Source organism: Crocodylus porosus, unplaced genomic scaffold (genome assembly GCF_001723895.1).
Source record: "Crocodylus porosus isolate Cpor-Errol unplaced genomic scaffold, CroPor_comp1, whole genome shotgun sequence".
In the NCBI taxonomy this organism is placed as follows: domain Eukaryota; kingdom Metazoa; phylum Chordata; order Crocodylia; family Crocodylidae; genus Crocodylus; species Crocodylus porosus.
In genome coordinates this window covers 84,765,358-84,781,274 of record NW_017728943.1, presented here as the reverse complement: position 1 = coordinate 84,781,274, position 15,917 = coordinate 84,765,358, and the positions used below count along the sequence as shown (strand labels likewise).

General features: G+C 42.4%; 1 protein-coding gene across 7 annotated transcripts in view; it reads left to right on the top strand.

Moving 5' to 3' along the window:
• The window catches only part of VIT (vitrin), a 117,424-nt gene that overhangs the window by 95,480 nt on the left and 6,027 nt on the right, over positions 1 to 15,917 (top strand). For 4 of the 7 annotated variants that reach the window (XM_019549734.1, XM_019549732.1, XM_019549731.1 and 1 more), the window contains 5 exons: positions 2,193 to 2,340; positions 2,812 to 2,915; positions 4,883 to 5,109; positions 8,440 to 8,977; positions 10,630 to 14,002. In XM_019549734.1, the coding sequence (XP_019405279.1) occupies positions 2,193 to 2,340; positions 2,812 to 2,915; positions 4,883 to 5,109; positions 8,440 to 8,977; positions 10,630 to 10,808 (1,196 nt within the window). In that variant the 3' untranslated portion in view covers positions 10,809 to 14,002. Of the gene's footprint in view, positions 1 to 2,192; positions 2,341 to 2,811; positions 2,916 to 4,882; positions 5,110 to 8,439; positions 8,978 to 10,629; positions 14,003 to 15,917 lie in introns of those variants that run through there. The other 3 variants (XM_019549733.1, XM_019549730.1, XR_002103661.1) reach the window with 2 other exon arrangements.

Genomic DNA, 15,917 nt, shown 5'->3' with positions numbered 1-15,917 from the left:
TGGTCAATGGGAGAATTTCCCATTGAGTTCAACAATCTTTGCATCAAGCCTAGAGGAAGCAGTGAGACTGAAGGAAATTCAGTTAAAGAGAAGACAGACTCGGTTTCACCACTGACAGAAACCCTTCTCTGAGTTGCTAAAGCCCTCAGCTCTCCACTTACACTGCCGGCAGCTGCTATGGAGCAGATGTGGATGGCAAGTACCAAAATTCTGTAGCACAGGGACACGTTACAGCAACACAAACTACATTTAAAGGGGATTTTAAAATAAATATTTAAGTGGATATTGACATAATCCCTATGTTTATTTCTATTACTTAAATGTTTTAATGGCTTGTCTGTGAATGCCAGCTGTATCTTATACTGTCACAGTAATTAAGGGTCCTTAGTACAGAGTCTGTTTAGGTTCACTCTGTTGCCCTTGGCTCTGAGACGTACAGAGTGCAAAGGACCACAGTTTCACAACCAACAATTACAATGTAAAATGAAATTAGCAGGTGTAACAGAATCAGAATTCCTGTCCTTCCTGTATTGATAAGTCACTTCTGATATGGCCTGGCTCCTTTCCCCTGATCGGGCCACAGAGCCTGTGTTGCTGAATTCCTGTTAGCTTTTCTTGCAAATCTGAAAATGTTGGGAACATACTGAAGTATTTGTCAGGTGAGGGCCTCATAACATCTTATTTGTCACAGAGAGAAGTCTCACAGCAGTCAATGGCCTTTCCTAATTTCTACACAAGGCAAAACATGCACATGATCAGAACCCCTTAAAAAAAAGGCCTTTTTTCACATAATCAGATCACAGGATAGGATTTCATTTTAAGGAGCTGAAACCTCAGGATAATTTGGTCCTTGATGAAGGCTGTATTGTTGTAGGAGCCTATCCTTGCCCCATGCTCAGTTATGAATGACCACAGTTCCTTGTCATGCTTCCAGCACTTAGGATTTGTGAAATTAGAAAAACAACAGCCAAGCTACTGAGCAAACAAAGTCATTAGATGGGAAGTCAGTTACATAATCTGGTAGCAACAATCAGTACTGTGTACCATTTGGGTTAATTTATAATTAAAAGGTACTCATTCTTGTTAATCTGATTGGTAGGAAGTGACATTAAAGAATAACTTGTGGCTTATACTGAGGAAAAAATGGTAATTAGCACTTGTAGTTGAGCCAGTTTTAGTCCCATTCCAGTCAATGATGTTTCTTTGTCCATTGACTGGTATACAGGTAAAAATCAGTTGGTTAACGGCTGTATATACCATTTGCAAAGGAATATGTATATATCTACTGTAAGAGGGAAGAGTTTGGTTAGACTAAGCACGGCTTTTTAACAATTTTCAGTAGAATGAGCCAATATGGTAAGGCCAATAGTATATATTGCATATATGTATTTAAGGGTTTGAAATTAAAGTAAAAAAGAGCCTATACTAGATGTGAAAAAAACACAAGGTTGTCATCCTTGGGATAATTCTACCTCAGACCACAGTCGCTGAAGCCTTCAGTGATACCACAAGCCACATTTCTGGAATTGCTTTTATCAGTGACTTACAGAAAGTGCAAAAAAATAGCTGCACAGAGGAAGGTAAAATCCTCAGTAACGCCTATTCACAATACAACAGGTTTGGGAAACCGAAGGGCATAAGATGCACATTAACATACTCCCAGGACAATGCCAGTGGCACAAGAAAACTGCAGGGCTATCCCAGGCAAAGGTATAGCAGCCATGAACAGGAATGCACAGCAGCCTAAGTGGCCCAGGGTTGAGGAATCGGGTCTGTGCTTCATCTGCCCAGCCTACTTTGAGGGAAACTCCAGGAGTTTTGCCTTTTATTTCAGTACAGCCCAGAATTCAGCTTCAAACTGTTGTTGGAGTGAATGGATTGTCCCCAACCTGCTGATTAGGATTAATGTTGTAGGTGATAAATCATTTGTGCTATATCCGTTACAGTGTTTAGGCCAAATATTAGCATAATTGGGTGAAATTTGATGGCCTGTGTTATATAAGAGGTCAGGCTAGATGACAAAGTTGCTTCTGTAAACAAGGATAGACTGATTTGATGTAAGGAGTTTCCATTGTGGGATATGTTGCCAGGTACAGATGAGACACTTTGATGTGAGATAAAAAGCATCCATTAAAGAATAAAAGTATCCAGCAATGCTTGATTCTTCTTTTCCCCTCTATGTCTCATCTTAGACTGCAAAGTTGATTTGTCCTTCTTGATTGATGGGAGCTGGAGCATTGGTAAACGCCGCTTTCAGATCCAAAAACAGTTCCTAAGTGATGTGTCTCAGGCTCTTGATATTGGTATAGCTGGTCCTCTCATGGGCATCATCCAATATGGGTAAGAGTGACTTATATTTGGTAGTCTGCTGGCTAGATCTGCCTCTACCTCAGCCTGCATAAGTGTTCTACGTCTTTCTGCTTTTAGTATGTCATAGTCTTTCTTCTTATTAGAGTTTACTTTCAATGACAGAAATGACCTAAATAGTCTAAAATTCAACCCATGAAATGTAGGGGAAAACAGATAGTTTTATTCAATTAGGAAAAATCTACTTGATTACCTTTAAGGCTTGAATGTACGTAAAAAAGTTGCTGTAGGTTGGAGTAGATCGGGGTGGACAAAATATGGCCCTTGGGCCAGATCCATCCTGCCAACAGATTTGATCCAGTCCACAGGTGGACAGCCACTGACTCACTGGATCTGGCCCACGGGTTCCCTTTGCCCAAGAACATTACTAAATCTATTGTAAATGGGAACATGCTGCGTGTGAAACAAAAATTAACAGCTTCTTTCTTCCTTTTGACCCATTAGTGATGACCCTTCAACAGAATTTAACCTCAAAACTTATGCAAACTCCAGAGATCTGAGAAATGCCATTGAGAAAATTTCACAGAAAGGAGGGCTTTCCAATGTCGGTATGTAACCTGGGCTTAGCTGCTTTGATGCTATTTACCACAAGGAAGAACAAAAGGATATGGAATCCCACTTTTGGTAGACATACAGGCTAGGGGCAGACATTCAAAAAGCCTGAGCCTGAACTGATTCAATCTCTGCAGGTTAGTCTAACCTGGCTAGGCTGAACTGTTTTAAAAACAGACAAGACATTCTCTCTGGACTGAGCAAATTCAGGCACATGCCTGCAGTGACTCAGGGCAGAAGCTGAGAGGTGGTAGAGCAGCCCTCCCTTCCCTTCTGCAAGGAGCTGAGATGAGCGGGGCATGGCAAGACCCCAGCAGGACTCTCTCATTGGGGAGGTCTGCCTGCATGGTCCCAGGTTGTTTCCTGCTGGCTGCTCAAGGGGTGGGAGTGTAGCCTCACCAGGCAAGGGGGGAGAGGGAGATGCAGTGCATGCATCTGTTGATGATACACAGCTTTTTAATCTCCCTCCTTGTCATCATACTTTCTGCAACAATATGACAGTCAAGCAAGCCAGCTGAGGGCTGATAACAATAACATTCTTCATCACCCAATTAGCAAAACAATGGCCCCTCTCCATTACTTCAAACTTCTTAAACAGCTTACCAGCAGACCTGTTGATTAGCTCCAAACAGCCCTAAGCAGTCACTGTTTTGTCTGCCTGTCCCAGTGAAACTGGAGAGAGAGGGACACACAGACATCTCCTGGCATTAGCTAGCATACCACATGCCTAGGGTCCATGGGGCTGGGGTCTATGCTGTGGGAGATGGGAGGAAGGGGATTTCCTGCTTGAGTAGCGAGTGGGGAAGGGGTTAGGGCAGGAGGAAGCCAGGTAAACCCTGCTGTGTCTGCAATCTCTGCTGGAGCCTTACACAGCGTTAGCTAGCATACCATATGCTGGCTATAGTCCGTGACGTGGCAGAGAGGAGGAAGGGATCTCTGCTTAAGCAGCAAGGGGGAGGGGGAGGCACGGGAAAGCCAGCAGACCCTGCTGTGCCTGCAAGTCGGCCAAGGAGCAGAGGGGAGAGGCCAGCTCTGCTGTGGAGCACAGAGCTCTGCCCAGCCCAGAGAGCTTGCTGGGATGCTGGGTGACTGATTTAATTTAAACCAGCAAGGGGACTGGGACAGATATTGCCTAAATTGATTTGACTCAGATCAGTTAAGTTTCATACTACATTCCACCAGATTTATCTGAAACTGGTTTCAGCCATTTTCAAACCTGTTTATGTGCACTGAACATCTGTTTTATTACAGGTTTAAACCAGTTTCTGATCACTTAAGCCAGTTTATCTGTAATGTCTGTCCCTAGCCAGAATCCCCTCGCAGTGCCATGAGATTAGCCTTGGGATCCGATGCTCCAAAATATGCCCCTAACACCCTGTGGTGCATATACTGCTATAATACTGAGCGGAACATTGCAGCTGCTCTGTCATTCCACTAGAACTCCTTGGTGGTCAGATGGATTTTAATGCTGATGACTTCGGTGCTAGCAAGGGGAATGTTAAACCCACAAATGAAAAAGAAAAGTTATTCTATTTTTAAAAAAATCCTAGTTCTATCTTTCTTACCTCGTGGAAGGTTGTGGAATACCGAGAAGGTTGGATGGTGACACATTTCTCCATTATCCTTATCAGCAGCAGCCACTGGCATATCTAAGATACTTGCTATCTTTGGCAACCCATCAGAGATTGTATGAAGGGCAGAGAAGGCTTATGATATTTGTTACTCTAGTAGTAGGGTAGAGCAGATGTTTACAGCATCAGAGGTATTTCCCCATCTCTGTAGCTGTTTCAGCTCTGCCTGCAAAAGCACATCTCAGCAATGCTCTAAGTCTTGAATTCAACCTCTGCCTAAAGATCAATGAATAACATTAGCTACAAGAGTTTAATATTCCCATATATTTACGGACAGACAAAACACTGTGCATAGGATAAATCCCCAACTGTATACTGTACTTCTCTTCCAGGGAGGGCACTTTCGTTTGTTAACAAAAACTTCTTTTCGGATGCCAATGGGAACAGAGGCGGAGCACCCAATGTGGCCATCGTGATGGTGGATGGGTGGCCTACTGACAAGGTGGAGGAGGCCTCCAGACTAGCCAGAGAATCTGGAATCAACATTTTCTTTGTCACCATTGAAGCAGCTGATGAAAATGAAAAGCAGAATGTTATTGAACCCAACTTTGTGGACAAGGTAGTAGCAAGCAGGATACATGTGGGTTAGGTTGCAAAGTCTTCCAAAGTTCTCAGGGTGTTTAGTTTCTAAGAGTCTAATTACAGCCAACTTGTAGGAGGCACCATCTCCCCTGGTTGCTTCTTCTTAAAGATTATGGCTTCCCTGTTTATGTTGACCAGATATCCATGCAACATACATGTGTTAAAAAAGATTAGCAAAGCTACAGTTCAGAATTTGAAATTATATCAGTCTCAGGTCTATTACATGCTGCCCTTGCTAGCAAAGTCCATTTTTCGTAATGGTTGCTGAACTGAGAAGGATCCTTTCTTAACACAAGAATCAGAGTATTTGATGAAGTAGCTTGACGCTTACAAAAGCTCATGCCTCTCTAAATCAGTTAATTTCAAAGATGCCACCCTGCCTGCTTGGTAACACAGCTAGATGCCTCTCTGGCAATAGGAGATTCCCCTAAAGGGGAAAACCATAGCACGTGGACTCTAGAAAATGCCATAAAACAGGCCTTGTGAGGAATAACACTGCCCCAGCAAGTGAGTAGGCATAGATAAGTGAACACTGGAAGTCTTTTCCATCTCTTAATTCCTACAGTGTTGTATTCCATGAACCATCTCAACTAAGCACACATACCACTATGGCTGTGTGTAGCTTTTGCCTATAGGCCAGCACTATAGAATGAAGAGAACACAAAATAATGAGGCAACAGAAATATCAGCCATAAAAATTCCCAGCGCTCCGATTACCATCCTCCCCTTCTTTTGAATTCTTAAATGATTGAGCAGGTAGGAAGCTTCAGTAGAAACTAGAGTTGTAAACTGTAATACGAAGAAGCGTATGAAATGATTTATTCATGATTGCTATTCCCAACTTGGGGATTTTGTGTGTGTGTTATAAAGTTAAACCCAACAGATGGAAACCTGAAGTAACTGTATTGAAGACAAAGGAGTTACTGTGAATATACAGTCCCATAAATGGAAGTAAGATTTTATCCCAAAGTTATTTGTGCCCTATAGAATTTCTCCCATTTAGTAAAATAGGAGAAGACTTGTCAGTCTATAAACGCGTCTGTGGATTTGTACATCAATAAAGCAAGATCTCAGACTATTAATCAGAAAACAAAACTTTTGACCCTGGCATAAAATTTCAGTTGTTTAGTTTCAGTATCTTTATTTTGAATTTTCATTAAATCCCTAACTGGGGCTGAGGTAATACAAGGCATAAACCTAAAATTTCCAGCTTCCTTGGGCTGAAACTTGTTGTGACATGTAAGTTAGTAGCCAGTTTGGGATTCTCTGTTTACCGTGGATGCTATATATCTGTCATGGCACTCTGGAATTGTACAAAAGATATTTTAAAACCGTTCAGATATTTTTTCACATTCTAGCCAAGAGCAACTTTATATTAAAACACAAGACTTTATAGTCAGTTACTAATACAGTTTGATGAAGACTAAATCTGTAGGTATTCTGAAATTACACACGTCTGATATATTAATGGTTAAGGCACATCATCCAATGGCCATGTATCCAATTATTATTTTTTTCATTTTTTGAATAAGAATGTAAAAGTGACCAGACCTTTTTGTACAGTGATGGTATCTTGAAATGGCCACTACAAGGCAGGTTTAGTTAGGACTTCAGTGATATGGAAGGATTCACATGCACATGCTAGCCTGAAATCAAACTGGTGTTCAACTTCCTTTTATGAGAGTTCTTTAATGAAACCAAACCCAGTCTCCATAAGAAATCACAGAGTGCAGGCATATTAACTACTAAAGATAACAGTTTAATAAACTTGTTTGTCATCTCAATCTTTTTCTCATAAATAAAGAGATGTCTTGTTACACTTTGAGTAAAAATAAATCCCAACACATTTTACAGTGTGGATAGGGAGAACATGCGTCCTCTGCCACTGCGGATTGGCCCCAGTACTGGATGCCTATTTAAACAACACTGCAGGGTGGAGCCGGAGGTGGAAAATGCTAGAGCAGGCAGGGTTCAGGAAGCAGAGAGGAAGTCAGTAGGTATTTTCAGAAAGCTGCCTTTCTTGGAGCAACACTAAAGATGATTTTGTGCAATTTCTACTGTCAGTCTGCCATGGAACATATTTCCTCTGCATTTCAAATCATGCAATGCCGTGCACTGGGCTGTCTCCAGTCAGCACTTAAATTGGCCTTTAATCTCATTTTTATTTCATTTTTAAAAGGCAAAGCTTCAGCCAGTCTCTGTGAAACTGCCAGAGACAAAGAGAAAGAAGGAAAGCAGGGGACTCAAACAGGAAGGGAAAAGATGGTATCTTGTGATTGGCTGGGGCAGAGTGTCAAGGTAAATTTTAAAAAGAGGGGCAAAAACCAAAGAGGATAAACATGGGCAGGATATGCAGTGAAGCCTAAACCAGCACATGCAGTGACTCACTCACAGCTGTTGTAATATAGGTTTGCTGAGGGCAGAGGCAGCTGCCTTGTCCTCTGTGGAGGCTCAGGTGCAGAAATACAACTGGAGTTGTCAAATGCTCTCATCACAATGGTTGAAACATTAGCACCCTAACCTAAACCTTAAATGCATCTAATCTTGCCTCTACCATAACCTGCATCCCCTCCCTCCATCCAACCACCCCTGTTCTACCTCTTTTGATCCTGCTCCTGTCAGCTCTGGAAGACCCTCTTCAGACTTGCTCCCCATGCACATTAGCTAAAATAAGCACTTATGGCTCTTGGCTAAAAAAGATTAAATTAAATTTTAATTCTGGAGCCAGCAAAATGATGAAGGCCTATCCTTAAACTTCCACATCAACACACTTGTTTACAACATTTCAGTTGTGTAATCCTCTCTTGTGGTTGAGATGACATGAACCCAAAGCACTGCAGCTTGACTCGGAGGAACTAGGCTGTTTGCAGGGTTGAAATGTAACGGAGCCTCCATTTATGTTGAAACAGAGAAGAAAGGATGTAGAGAGTCATTGCCAGACAAATACAGAAATCCAACAAAGACACATTCCCACAGTGAAGCGGCAGCAATTAAGTGAAGACACCTGTCTGAAAGAAATCTGTAGTTTTGGCATTGTGTGCAAGATTTAGACTAAGTACTCCAGAACCTGTTCATAACTCCTCCCCACCATATGCAGTGGGTGGTAACATTTCAGACTGAATTTATCCAGTTGAGATAATTTTGATAGTTCCATCACATGCTCTGTAACTAAAAGGGGTAGGAAAGCTAATGCTTTAGCTGAATGTAAATGATTATTTTGACACCCCCTCCCAAGAAACATAGTGAAATTAAACTAAATCCTTATAATGGTTGATGAATGCTCTGTTACTTTTGCCTCTCTCTCCAGGCTGTATGTAGAACAAATGGCTTCTATTCCATTAATGTACCAAGCTGGTTTAGCCTACATAAGGTAGTCCAGCTCTTGGTGAAGCGGGTCTGTGACACCGATCGACTGGCTTGCAGTAAGACCTGTCTAAATTCAGCTGACATTGGATTTGTAATAGATGGGTCCAGCAGTGTTGGCACTGGCAACTTTCGCACTCTTCTCCAATTTGTGGCCAACATAAGCAAGGAATTTGAGATTTCAGACACCGACACCCGGATTGGAGCTGTGCAGTACACATATGAGCAGAGGCTGGAGTTTGGTTTTGATAAGTACAGCACTAAGCAAGATGTACTGAATGCCATTAAGAGAATCAACTACTGGAGTGGCGGGACCAGCACTGGAGAAGCCATCAACTATGCCTCTGAGCACCTGTTCAGCAAATCCAAGCCCAATAAAAGGAAGATAATGATTCTCATTACCGATGGCAGGTCTTATGATGATGTCCGGGTGCCAGCCATGACAGCTCATCAAAATGGTAAAATAGTGCTCTTCCTTCAGGGTTATTGACTCCACCTTGGTATAGTACCTTAACATTTATCAAGAAAAGACCCATCAGGCACAATTCTGTTTCACTTTATGGACCCAAATAACAGTTGTCCAGCTGCATAAGTGCTATCTTTGGTGATTACACATTGCTTATGATTCTATTACTCCAGTTGAATGGATATGTGAGTGTGCTTTGTGAACAGCTGGCTGTGCACTGGGCATGCAGCTACGCAGCTATGTATGTATGTGCATACATGGATGATGCGTAAATCACAAAACTACCTAGCAGAAACCTGTGAGTAGAAGGTGTTAGATGGGAGGAGTGGGAAACAGCTCCCATATTTTAGCCCCATTATGTAAGTGGTTATGGCCCTTTCCACTTTACCCAGAGGGAATTTGAACATACATATCTCTAACTTCCTATATTGGTGCTGTAACCACAAGGCCACAGGTTAACCATTATCCAGAACTCTCTCTAGCACTCCTTTTGAAGCTGCCACCCAGAACAGCCAAGAAAAAGGTGCAGGGCCAAGAGAAAGAGAGCAAGCTAGCGCATATGTGGGCCAGTGAGATGGCAACTACTCTGGAAAGTAGCAGATCAGGTTCTAGCTTGGCTCCTTGTTCTCTATTAAATAGAAATTTCTCATCCATTTTATCAGATGAGAATTGCAGTAATTCCAGCTCAAAGAGCAGGGCTAGATAGGGGACTAGCTAATTCTTGGCCTGTGGCATAGTATTTAGAGCACTGTTCTTGGATGCAGGCTCAAACCCTCTCCCCTATGAAGAGGAGGGCTTAACAACTTGGTCTCCTGCTTCCTGGGCAAATACCTAACTACTCAGGCATTGGAACTAGAACACGGGAGGACCTTTATCCTGGTTTCTCAGGACTTATGCTCTCACACATGTTAGAAGCTTACATGCCCACATGGCACTGGAATTGTAAATTGTGTTTAAGTGACACCTTCACAACTGGAAAACTGCCCTCTGGGTGCCTGAAAGGCAACAGTGTTCTGCTCTTAGTTTTCTATTACAACATACTATCAGGAGATTTGCAAAGCCCACCATACTTTGCAGTATGGCCCACTGAAATCTGATCAAGACTAGGGCCTGGTAAGAAAATGGAGGGGAAACCTCTAAGAAAACATCATAGGCAGGTCCAGCTGCTGTGTTGTTTATAAGCTTACTTTTGATTTCAGTTTACAGTAAATGCACACTTTGCATAGAACTATACCAATTACCTATAAAAGTCTGCTATTTTAAAATATTTTTTGCCATGTGCAAGACTTTTTTAGACCAATTTGTTCCTTCTCCCTCTCTACCCTGAATACACTCTTCTATCCCTGTGCTGTAGGTTTCCAAAGAATTACAGAGCAATTCCGTCACAGGAACAGATTAAATCCAATATAGATGACTTTCTGGTGTCCCTTTCAAATTTTCCATTCTAGGCAACAGAGTGAGAGTAGGGGCAAAATAGTCATTAACTTTAGATGGAGGGAATAAAAATAGTCTCCGTTGTACCTTTGGCTAGTGTTTTTCAAGAGAGACAGCAGAGAATCTTGCCCTTCCTTTTTATGTCCTTATCATTACAGTTTGCAATACCTGTCTAGTTTCAATGCAAAGGTTATTTTGAAATACATTATCCTCAAGCTCTGACTTTCTTTACAGGAGTCATAGCATACTCCATAGGAATTGCATGGGCAGCCCAGGATGAATTGGAAGCCATTGCAACAGACCCGGATAAAGAGCACTCCTTCTTTGTGGATGAGTTTGACAACCTCTACAAATTTGTTTCCAAGATCATCCAGAACATTTGTACAGAGTTCAATTCTCAGCCTCGGAACTGATCAGATCAGGCACAGTATCATACTAACGCTGGATCACTGGGTGTCTCACAAAAGATGCACAGAATGCTATACAAGTAATGCCAGCTATGAGTCCAAGATATACCAGCAGAGTAGTTCCCTGGCATTTTTGTGTTAACAAGGTTGATCTCAGCTCTATTCCCTATGCATGGTAATGCTCTGCTAGACTGATATGTTTTTCCTTTTTGCGGGCTTCAAAACTCTGTTCTGACTGGAGAAATGCAAGGTACAGTTAGGATCCTTGAGAAAAGAAAGGACATGATTCAGATTTGTGGTTTTGAAATGTGTTTCCAAAACAAGGGTTTGCAAAGCAGTTGTCAATACAAAGCCCCAACCTCATTTGATTCATGCCATTGTGTGCTGGAGAACCCCCTTAAAGAAGTGCTCTACCCCTCCCCAGTGGTTCTCAAGTGGTGAGGTGTGAACTACTGTGGGTCTGCAGAGCACTTCCAGGGATTGCCCAACATACTGGTTTCAGTGGGGAAACATATAATGTTCTCACTGATGCTTTCTGCTAGTTGGCCAGTCCAGATCTTTGAACTTCCAGAAGCAAATCCTGAACACCTGTCTCTTAAGCTCTACACAGGTTTTTGGGGTTTTTAATGAAATTTGACAGATTCAAAAAAGTATATATATTCCACAGTGACCAGGTTTGCAAATCAGTTAGGAGGGAAGAACCAGACTACAATGGATCAGAGCAGCTGAGAACAATGGCAGCTCTAAATATCTCCTGATCATACAGAAGCTGTAGCACTGTTGGAGAAGGAGCAAACCATGAACATACCAAACACTGGAAATGTAAACAAAATCCCCCACTTCTCCCCCTCCCCCCCACCACACACACTTTCTCTCTAATAGCATTTGCTTTTAACATTGTCTCAGCACTATTCTAACGTTAATGTAATTTACCAGGTGTCTGAGCTCTGTATTTTCAACAAGGGCTGGGAAAAAAGATTTTAGGGAAAGGGTTTTGATTATAAAATAGTCCACAAATGGGGGTTAGGGGGAGTATGAGGACCACTGCACCACGACCCGGGCTTGCTTCATTTTGGTTCCATCTGCAGAATGGATAGTAAACAAGAGCAAGGGATGCTTTTGCTAAGGATTTGAGGGATGTTATTTTAGTGGGTTATTGTTTTTTTGTAAATACTGGCAGAAACAAGAGTTCCAGTGTTGGAGCCATTCTGTATACATAGTACTTAAGGTTGAGTACTATATATTCTCTGGCTCATAGCATATGTATTGCACTGCTTTTGACCATACCAGCTATAGGTGGCCAGCTCCTTATTGAAAAAGGCATGATAAATCATCACCAAGAAACAACGCTGGGGTGACACATTAGGGAGAGGCTTGGAAGAATTATGCTTTAATTAGGAAGTGCAGTTGTTATCTGTTTTTCCACTCAGTAGAACTTGAGAGAACAAGTTCATTATTCACAATTTATGGACAGAAAGAAGTAAACGTGGGCTGAGAGCAAGCAATAGTGTCTAGCTTCGTGCACTGCAGAAGCTTGTGGGAGGCAAATATCTCTAGGCATTGCAGCACACTAAAATAGAAATGGTTGAAATATCAATTCTGAGTGTATTTGCACATCACAACTTTTACAGTCCCTGTCCTGTGCATAAATAAATTATCTGCTATCTTAAAAACCTCCTTGTGCAAACATGTTAATTAAAGTAAATGAATAGCTAAGGAGAAATCCAGGTTTGAAAATGTTGGGCTACAATTAAAGAATTGGGCTACAGTTAAAAAAATCCCACAATGAGCGATACAAAAATCAATCTGGGTAGTACAACTGCTACAAATCTGTTTAATTTTATAACTGGTAGTCTTATTAGGAGGAACAGTTGTATTACTTTGGGAATAGTCAAATCCCTCTCTCTTCTGGCAGAAATGTATTTCATTCTACTCATTTAATTCATTCCAATTCATTTAATTCAGTATCACAGATAGGAGGCATAAGGGTCACTGCAGATGGATAAAAGATGTGGAAGTTAGTGGTAAAAGGTTTGAGTCTTGCAGTGTCTTCCTCCTGCCTTAAAAGTAACAATAAAAAATTAGTGATAAGGCAAAATCTTAAATCAGAGCAGCAGAATCCCCCCCCCCTTCTTCAAATCTTCAGTGTTGCTGCTGACACACTAAAGAAGCTTATATGGCTAGACAAAACTCAAGACTCAAAACTGAGTAAGAGAAGTGTGGACCAGTTACCAGTTTTACTTGTTGAAAAGCTCTTTTCCCTTCTTAAAGGCTGGCTGAGAATCCTAAATGACTAAGGAAAGGACATATTTAGCTTTGTGTTTTAGCTTCTCAGCTACTCTTCATATTACAGGTTATGTTTCAATGCAGCAAAATGTCACTGCATATTTAGTTCAAAACAGAATGTACTCTATCAACAGAGTAGATACTAAGATACTTCCAAGTTGAGCACTTCTTCTCTGTTAACAGCACAAATACCAGAGAAGTTAGGGCATAATAATTAGGTCTGTTTGCATGCTTAGGAGATATACTCATTCCTTTGCACATTTTAATCTTAAGAATAGCAACCTCTTAAGCATTTATCACAAGAGTTTTAAAATGTGTTCTTACAAGTAGCAGTCGTGGCCATGCCATCCTCTTTTCAAACATGCAAAGTTGATCTTAAAAGGAACTTAAGGGTTTGGATTGGGTTGGGTTGGGTTGGAATTTTTGGTGGCTTAGCTCTGTTGAAAAATTATTCTCTATGATGACTGAATGACATATGGATTTTGGCATATGGTTTGTTAGGTTGCCAGATCCAGAAAAGTGAAAAGGATTTGAATATTAAGAATACCTCAATGTTGATATCCTTTTAATAAATATAGCAAATGTAAAGGGTTTAAAGGGCATATTCTACAAGGATTAACACTACTGCTAACCACCAGGGGAAATATAATGCATGGACCCAATGCCAAATGTACTATTGTATTTTCTATTTTACCTGTTGACAGCATCCAAAATAGATAGTTCATGTACTAAAAAGCCTTGGAAAGAATATTTTGGTAAAATATGGGATAACATGTACATCTTAAGTTTTTGTCCTTGTATATTTGTTAGAGAAGGAAGCAGAGCTCCTTTTGTAACACAGGGGCTATCTAAAGAGCTTTTCATAATACAAGTTGCTAAACCTTTTGCAATAAAGAAACCCCAAAAGAAGTGCAGTTCATGTTGTCTCATATATTTGAGATTTACATTTTCTCCAGAAAATGGATAACCAAACATTGCTGTTGCAATTTAGTTTTTAAAATGGAAACAGGTCTTTCCTATATCTAATCTGTGAAGTTCAGTAGGAGCCAAGGTATTATCATCAAAAGATTTTTGAACTTTCATGTTTAATGTACTCAGATAAATTACATCAAATGCTGAAAACTGTGCACCCAACAGTATAAACTAGCAGAGCAATAATTTAAGCAGCAGCAAAGGGCAACAATAAGACATTTTTACATGATGCCAAAGAATCAGAGAAACATCCTGTGAAGGCTCAGGATTAAGCAGACCTTGAGTAGAAACACTTCTGTGCTAGTCAGCCAAACACCCTCCCTATTGTTAAACCAGGCAGACAGGCAGCTCTGGCATATTTGACCCCTTTTAGGAATGAAATCAATATGCCGTGTATGCTGATAATTACCAGATACATTTTGAACCTGTGTAGGTGGTGGGATTAGAGATTTAGGGCTAAACCCATTCAAGGATTTGGAAGTCATCCTTCAGCATTGTAGCATTTTTGTTTTAGGCACCTTGCTCCTGTAGCAGGAGCCACAGCTTGGGTTAGATTCAAAGTCTCTCTCAGACTTTGCTGGGGGTTGACTGTACTGCTGCTACCTGCATGGCAAATAGCACAGCCCCATGTGTGAGAGCTGCCCCAGGCTTGGAGCTGCCCTCTAACACCCCTAGGTCTGAACTCTCTCTCTCCTGCAGCTACGTGCGTAAGCCCTTTCTGTTAAAAATGGTGGTTATGGAGCTGCTGCAGCTCCTTCATTGCATCTGTGGTTTCAATACATGGGCTAGGCAAGAGATCAGGAGTTCACTTTCCATGCCACATCCTAAGTCACATGGGGGCACCATCCTCCTCCCTGCTAGAGAGGGAGAGTGAGGGGGATCTGGGTTTCCTCTTTGCCACAGAAAAACATGGATTTTCTCCTCTAAAGGAGAAAAATGCAGGAAGCTGCGAGTTGCCCCTAGCAGGCTGGCAGAGTTCCAGCCTGCAAGGGGCTGCTTCAGGCTGCGGGGGAGCAGGACACTGCAAAGGTGCCACAGTCAGGCAGTGGCACATGCATGGCAGCCAGGCTGTGTGGAGGACAGCAGCTTCTGCAGCTCCCAGCAGGCAAGTCTATGGGTGGAGGCAGCACCCACAGGCAACACTGGGAGGCAGGGGGCACAGGCAACACATGGGGGGGGACATGCCCCCCAGATTTCTGTACTACAGGGTTGCAGGGCTGGAGCCTGACTAAACCAGCTCTGCAGCACAGCGGGTAAGACCTGGTGCAGGAAGGAGCACCACACTGCCATGGCTGCCATGGTGAGGTGTGATGGTAGTGCAGTTGTGCTCCCCACTGCTGCTTGGCAGGCAGGAGGCACCTCACCTTGGCAGCCATGGTGGTACACTGCTCCCTCCCATGCCAGGTCCTGCTGGGCTCGGAGGTGGCTCCTCCCAGAGCTGGTCTGGTCAGACTGCAGCACTGCCTGTGCCCCATTGTGGGAGCAGATATCTGCGGTGGCACTCATCTCCCCACCCCACCACCCAACTTGTCATTTGTGCCTGCACACCCTGTTCCCCACACACTGGGGGCCTGGAGGCAGCAGATTGGGAGAGAGAGGCACCAGCAGGGCTGGGGGGGTGGGGAACGGTGGGCTGGGAGGGAGGAGTACTGGCATGGACAGAGACAGGGCACCGGCATTTTAGGGCTGTTCAGCACCACAAAGCAGCAGGGAGGAGAGCTGCAGCTAGACCCACATCTTAGTGAGTGAAGGGGGGTAGAGGGAGCTCCGATTTCCTATGAAAAAACCCACCCAAATCAAACACCAAAATATATAGGTATATAGAACGTATTTTATTACAACTGAGGCAGTGGTAGA